Source organism: Erythranthe guttata, chromosome 7 (assembly GCF_056151865.1).
Source record: "Erythranthe guttata isolate IM_541 chromosome 7, IM_541, whole genome shotgun sequence".
Lineage (NCBI taxonomy): Eukaryota > Viridiplantae > Streptophyta > Magnoliopsida > Lamiales > Phrymaceae > Erythranthe > Erythranthe guttata.
In genome coordinates this window covers 14,877,525-14,884,962 of record NC_142539.1, presented here as the reverse complement: position 1 = coordinate 14,884,962, position 7,438 = coordinate 14,877,525, and the positions used below count along the sequence as shown (strand labels likewise).

The window sequence follows — 7,438 nt, the reverse complement described above, 5'->3', positions numbered from 1 at the left end:
AAAAAAGTAATCCCAAAAGTTTGGAAATTGGACCCAACAAGAAAATGTTAAGTGTATATTTTTACACTTAATTATATATTTTAATTGGAACTTTTTGAATATTTTATTGATAGTTGGTGCTTAATGTTTTGATATATTGTATTTTAGGCACAAATTAAAGAATTGAATAAGTTAGGGTCAAAATTACAATTTAGAAGAAAAGGTGGACTAAATTGGAGAAGTCAAACATCCTAGAAGGAAACACACGGTAAAGAAATATCCAAAAATTACAAGGAAACTGCCTTTTCCCCAATTAAGAAAACGATTTTTTTTTTATTTTTCTTGGAGTGGCATGAAATTTCGCTTATTAATAATACATCATGTTCTATATTTAGATAAAGCAAGGATCAAGAAAAGAAAATAAAAAAAATTTGAAGTGACAAAATGGCGGCCTTATCCGCAGTTCCTTCCCTGGAAGACCTAAAGATCAAGTTCCTAGAAAGCTCTCTTATCTTTCCATATAAAGAAACACCGAAAAAATCGATTTTCTTGTCCAACATCGATCAAATCTTGAACTACGATATCACGACAGCCCATTTCTTCAAGGCAAACCTAGATTTCCCGCCTGAAACAGTGGCCGAGAGGCTCCGAACTGCACTCGAGAAGGTGCTGGTGCCGTACGATTTTATGGCGGGAAGACTGAAACTAAACCGGGAATTGGGCCGGCTGGAGATAGACTGTAACGCGGCGGGGGCTGGCTTTGTGGTGGCTAAGTCCGATGTTTCTCTTGATGAGATTGGTGATGAGAACCTCGTTTGTCCGAACCTCGGATATCGACAGCTGGCTGTCCAGAGATTGGATAGCTTGCCACCTGAAGTTGACCAGCCTCTCGGTGTTTTTCAGGTATAGAATTTTCATGTTTTTTCTATGAATATGAAAAAAATTGTGTGTATATATACATGTGTTCCTACTTCACACACGTGTTAATAATATATTAGATGCAAATTTACAGTTTTCAGTCAATTTATGCTTAGTCCGTCAGTTACAGTAGTGATGGACACAAGTTTGATTCCGTTAGTTTTAACAGGAAATTAACGAAAATGACTAAAAGTGTTGATTTTTTTTAAATATGAGGGACAAGTGTGGTTTTTGTGAACACGAAGGATCAAATATGAAATTGGAGCAAACTTGAGGGATGAAAACTGTATTTTTCCCTATATTAGTTGAATCTTATAGTTCAAGCACTATTTGCAGGTAACATCATTCAAGTGTGGTGGTTTTGCAATCGGCATGTCTACGAATCACATCTTATTTGACGGCCTAGGCGCCAAGGTATTCCTCCTAAACCTAGCTTCCCAATCTTTCGAAAACAAACCCTTAGCCATCGTACCCTACAACGACCGTCGGATTCTCGCCGCTAGATCTCCACCACACGTTTCCTTCCCACACCCAGAGTTCCTCAAATTCGACCTCCCCGTGGGCCCGGGGTCAACTCCCCCAAAGTTCGATTGCATCATCGAAGAACTCGATCTCAAAATCTTCAAACTCACCACAACTCAGATATCCCACTTAAAGGACAATATTACTAAGACTTCCAAAATTCAAAGAATTAGCACCTTTGCGGTGGTGGCCGCCGTAATCTGGCGGTGCAAAGCCTTTTCCGATGATAAAAATAGGGTTTCGACTCTGCTTAACGCTATCGACATTAGGCCAATAGTGAACCCCCCATTACCATATTCGTACTCGGCCAATGCAGTGCTTCCCTTGGGAGTTTCGGAAACTTGTGAAGAGATAATAAACGGGCTGTTTTCGAAGCTCGTGGAGATTATCACTGAAGGGGCTAAAGAGATGACGCACGAGTACGTGAAATCGGCTTTCGATTGGTTGGAGCTGAATAGAGGGATTCCTCATGGGGATTATTTTAAGGTGAGCTCATGGCTTAGATTAGGGTTTGATGAGGTGGAGTATGCATGGGGGAAGCCGATATACAGTTGTCCGGTGGTGAACCATCGGAAGGATATCTGTTGGGTTTTTCGAGATGCCGTTGATGGTGGTGTTTGTGCAATGGTGGCTTTGCCTTCTCAAGAGATGGACATATTTGAGGCTGTTTTTCATGACTTCATTGCTTCAATATTGGTTCACTAGTGACGGACAAATTGCTGCATATATATATATATATATATATATATATATATATATATATATATATATATATATATATATATATATATATGTTTGTAAATGTGTGTAGTATTGTTCTTCTTTTTCATTTTATTGTTGTGTGTTTAATTGAGCATTTAGCACGGACCATGCACCCCTGTGTAATCTCTAATTGCAAAAAATGTTCCCAAATTAAAATTATTAGCAATAAAACCCTCCATGTTGTGTTTTGTGAAACACGCTGAACCTTACATTAAAATTATTTGTTGACTTACGTGAAATGAGAAAACTATCCTAATAAATATTAAACAATATTACAATTTTAAATAAAAAGTGAAAAGAAGAAAACAAAATGACATGTTAAAGGAAAGATAAGAAGAAAAAAAGAAAAAAAAAACATTTTCATTCCCAAATCCAATTATCATCCACCCTCCGCCGCACCATTACCACCACATCCGCCTTCAACCTGCTCTCGATTTGGTGGGACGAAAAAGCTCCAAAATATGGGTGGAAAATGGTGTAGAAAAGCTCTAAACCAAACCGAATCTTGTCAGAGAAAATGTTGGAGTGGTGGAGCGGAAGGAGCTATGGTTGAAGGCTTGAAGCGGAGGCTGAGGGTATGGAGGGAGGTGAGGGCGGAGGGGTGTTCGCCGGAAGGAGAGGAGCGACTCTGCTATGTTCAGTGTATTTCTGGAAAAAAATTAAATTAGCCCATGACTTAAGGAAGAAGAGGGCCTTTTTAAAAATGGGAGGGACTGAATTGAAAATGTTGAAAACTTTTTTTTGGGGCTAATTTATGAAATTTCTGATTTAAAGGGTATTTCAGTATTTTCAAATCAAAAAATTAACCCCCAATTGCATTTGTGGGAGTGTACCGCACAATCAATTTACAAGGACCCTGTTGGCTTTGACTAACTTTTATAGGGGGTCACTGTTAATTGTTTTAACACAGGTACTTTTGTAACAATTAGAGATTACACAAGGATGGTTCTAAAAGATTGTGTTTAATTTGTTTTGGAATTTCATCAAACGTATTCCATTTTAGATCTATGAACAAATACCGATTTTAACCTTAGTAGTAATTGTAATAAAAATATTTAATTCCATGAATGGTACTTAATTGTAATATATTATGTTGGAATGAAATATATATGATCATTTTGTTCTAAAGACTGATATTGGAAAGGAGGGGCATGTGAGAAAAAAAAAACATAAAATTACAAATTCAATTATAAAGTTCACTTTTTGGACGAACCTGTAACAATAAAGTGAAATTTGGGCTAGTTAAAAAAATTAGTTACATAAGGGGTCTAAAGGCGTTCTTTCAGCGTTCTCACGTGCAAAACTCCAAATTAACACCAAAATCAAATGGCAGACCAAAATTGTTAATTCAGGGATTAAAATCGTAACAAGAATAATATAAGGACTAAAATCAATTTTGGAGTATTATATAGGGACCAAAAGTGTAATTATCTCCAATATAGTCCTTACACATTTTTCTGTTAAGTACTCTAGTCAACGGTTAGTCAGAGAGGGATTTTGGTAATCATGAATTCGTGAGGGGGATTTTGGTAGTTTGACCTTGGTAATAAGATGGTCTTTGAAAGTGTGAAGAATCCGTCTACTCCTTGCAGATTTCGACAACAACAGCCAATGGTCGGCAAACCAATGGTGAATCTTCGACAAACTCCGATGTATTATGTATTTTAAATTATAATTAGGTAGTACAAAATAAAAATTTGACGTCAATTCTGATTTCGTCTTTTTACCAATAGTCCAAAACTTTATTCAAGTTTAATTACATGCCTATGGTTTTGGTAAATTTCTCCGAGTTGCAATCTCTAAACTTTGAATTTGGTAATTTCGTAACTTGGCAAAAAAATTGTGGCAGAAAATGTTCGGGGACAAAAATTGTTTTAGATTGTAAGTATAAGGAACAAACATATAATTATTTTGCTAAATAGTTAAAAGCAAATCCAGCACACTCATTAATATTGCAACAAATATGAATTTCAGAATTACATTGAAAAACGAGAGCGAGCATGAGGTCGATCGAGATAAATAATTGCATGCGTAACTAGACATATATACTTGTCTCGTTAAGCACGTGCTTTCTCAAACCAGGGATGTGAACTTCTTGAAAATACTTTCTCCACTCTATTTTTGTTACATCCAGGTCAAAGTTAATCTGCTCTTCCTTCGACATTTCGTACAACAACTTCTGAGTATTGCCTGCATGGAATCTATCTCGGGAAGGAAAGAAAACACGAAAGGAAAAGGAAAAATATAGTTAAATGATTATTTTGATTGAACATATTAATTAAGCTCTTTTGTGTGATGTGCATTTTCATGTTCGATTTCTTCTTTCTTTGCTCTCTTCTTAAGCTATCTATGTGTTGTGAAGTACAATTACTAATGTAGTCTTAAGCTCTCAGTCGAAGCTCTCTCTACGTAAATTTTATGTTCGAGTGTATTCATGTATTGCTTAGCTAGTCATCTTTCTATTTGTTGTTGAGTGCGTGTGTTCATCTATTGTTAATTAGGTGACGTTTGCAAAAAAAAAATTCAAAAGTGATTCTGAGTTTTGTGTGGCTCAGAATCGCTTTAGAAGTGTTTGTAATACTAACTTTTGTTTCTACTTTTCTTAAAATAAGTTGCATGAGACTGAACTATGAAAAGCACTGGAGCAACTTCTCGTAAAATAAATTGACTAAAGTTGATTTTTCATGGAGTGTGCAAACACCCAAAACTTTCAGAAATAAGTACTTATTACTTCTACTAACAATACTCATGGTCATAACCACCAACATCAATTTTTTTTAAAAGCTTCTGCAAATACTGCCTAAGTCATCAGTCTAAGTTTTCTTTGTAATCTTTCAATATCTAAGTTGATCTTTGCTCTCGATGCATTGTTAAGTGGATATGTTCATATATTGATGGCCAGAAGGGTTAAATTGTTCGATCAACGGAATTTTAATTAGGTTAAAATAATTAGAAGAATTTAAAAAATATGAAACATAAGTTCAACACTTAATTTTAATAAGATAGAGATATATAATACATACCTTGCTTTGAAGAGCCCCAAGAATTCATATATCTTGCACAAGTGCTCGGCATACATGATCTTTGCTCTGCATTGCGTTTGGGCCTTCTTAGTTGCTACCGCATTTCCTCCTCCAACACGTCGGGATATTTCTTGCCGTGTATATTTGGAGAAATCGTCGAAATTGTCGAAATATTTAATTTTTTCAATGTTATCATAGTAGTTCACCCTAATTAAACTTTCCGATTCTATTAAAGGTTCCGAACTGAAATATTCATAAAGATACTCGAAAAATTCAGAGTATCGTAAAGGGTTCGTGACGCTAGATGCTATCTGGTACACATTCAACTCCGGCTTTTGCATATAACCGTGCTTTGCTATCGCTGCAATTGTTGCATTTACGACAATGTCCAACGGAATCTGATAATAATAAATATAAAACAAAAAAGCCAATTATATACATCCATGATTCGGAATAGAATTTTTCAAATTTTTTTACGTAAACTTACGACATCCATGAGTGAATCAGGTTTTCCTAGAAAGGCTGGAAGCTGCCCTTTTCCGTATGAAACAATTACGGGATCGAACATCCTAGAAATAAAACAACCAACATATATAATTTAATACATTTCTGCTGATTTAAACAATTGAAGAAAATATATATTTAAGTACAAATTTATATTTTCACCTATTTCCTTGAATCCAACCAGGAACAGGTTCTTTGTAGCAACTCTCTATGACAGTTGGCCTAATGACGACAACCGGTATATCCCCTCTCGTTTCATTAATTACCATTTCCGCCATCGCCTTTGTCAAGTGATACGTATTATACCATCCGTACAAATTTGCTCTGCTAAAATAACATCAAGATTCACATAAGTTTATATATATTCATATATATTTTTTTTTATTAATTTTTTTTTTCGTTTTACGTATAGACATTTAAATGAAGACGGTCACATTTTTTTGTCACGTGTGTACGTTTTACTTTTTTGTCGTAATTTTGGCCCATTAGTTTCCATAGTTAGAATGTATAAGAAACAATAATAAATAATCGAACTAATACCAACCAAACATCTACTGTTAGAGTAGAGGTCTAGTGTTCAAAGTAGAGGTCTAGTGTTCAAATTCTGCCAATTCATTACTATTTTTTTCCAATTTGTAATAGAGTTTGAATTTTAGATAGAAAACATAAAAAATAAGATAACCTTTCCATTCCAAGCTTTTTCATATCTTTGGTCATATCATAGTTTGAAGAAGCTGTTCTTGAACTCAACGCCACCATGTTTAGTTCGTCGGCTATATTCAGACGAGGAAATTGAGATGTTTCGCATATGTCGTTTCTTCTATTCTCCCCCATAATCAATGGCTTTTCTAATATTATCCCTTCTTTTTCTCCGTTGACATATGCTATAATAACATTGCATTTAATAATTAGGGATAAACGAAAAAAGAGTTAATTTCATAATTCGTCATTTTTTTTATGTACTTACCGGTTGAAATATGGACAAGGAGCTCAAGGTTCTTGCACGTCTTCGCAAAACTCATCAAGTGTTGAGGGCTACTGACATTAGCTTCAAGCAAAACATCGTACCTGCGTGAAATTTTAGATAGTCTTGAAAGTGAGATCACATTCTTTTAATTAGAATGTCAATGTTTGAATTTGATCGATTTCGATGGGAAATGAGAAGAGAGAAAACCTAACCTTTCGTTCAAGGTTGTAATTGCGGCGGATTGTATAATCACATTGACATCTTTAATGATTGCATGAGCAGAATCGGAGTCCATTCCGAGGTTTGGCTCACAAATATTTCCAACAACTGGTATTAGAGTCTCCCTTATAAATGCTTGGTAATAATTTCCATGTTTTTCTTCTAGAGATCGGAACAACTCGGAGTTTACAAGCTAACAAAAAAGCAAAAGGATTTGCATTAATACAAGGGTTAAATACATTTTGCACCCTTGAAGTATAGCTTATGTAACACTTACCCATTAAAGTATCATTTGTAACAGTTGTCCCGTCAATATCAACTATTTTATATTTTAAAATTTAAAACATAATAAACATAACAATCTAATAATTATTGGATAATATAAAATTGAAAAGTAACTAAAATTAAATTATTAGAAAATAATTAAAAAGTAATTGGTCCTACAACAATTAGATGTTATTTATTAAATAAGTACCCAACGCAAGATAATATCTTTAAATTTTACAATATTGCATTTTTCAACAAATATTTTTAGTTGTATAAT

The 7,438-nt window shown here is 34.6% G+C and overlaps 2 protein-coding genes across 2 annotated transcripts; one reads left to right on the top strand and one right to left on the bottom strand.

Annotated features, from left to right (window-relative positions):
* The first annotated feature begins 336 nt into the window (after positions 1 to 336).
* Positions 337 to 2,171, top strand: LOC105961484 (acyltransferase GLAUCE). Its single transcript, XM_088821037.1, has 2 exons — positions 337 to 882; positions 1,234 to 2,171. Exons 1-2 carry the CDS (start codon positions 424 to 426, stop codon positions 2,122 to 2,124), a joined length of 1,350 nt encoding a protein of 449 aa, XP_088677163.1. The 5' UTR covers positions 337 to 423; the 3' UTR covers positions 2,125 to 2,171.
* Positions 2,172 to 4,210: 2,039 nt separating this feature from the next.
* LOC105950545 (fatty acyl-CoA reductase 2, chloroplastic) lies at positions 4,211 to 7,087 on the bottom strand. The gene is made up of 7 exons (XM_088820433.1): positions 6,888 to 7,087; positions 6,676 to 6,776; positions 6,391 to 6,592; positions 5,871 to 6,032; positions 5,692 to 5,773; positions 5,205 to 5,602; positions 4,211 to 4,382 (listed from the first exon to the last, which is right to left on the bottom strand). Exons 1-7 carry the CDS (start codon positions 6,968 to 6,970, stop codon positions 4,217 to 4,219), a joined length of 1,194 nt encoding a protein of 397 aa, XP_088676559.1. The 5' UTR covers positions 6,971 to 7,087; the 3' UTR covers positions 4,211 to 4,216.
* Between the last annotated feature and the right edge of the window lie 351 nt (positions 7,088 to 7,438).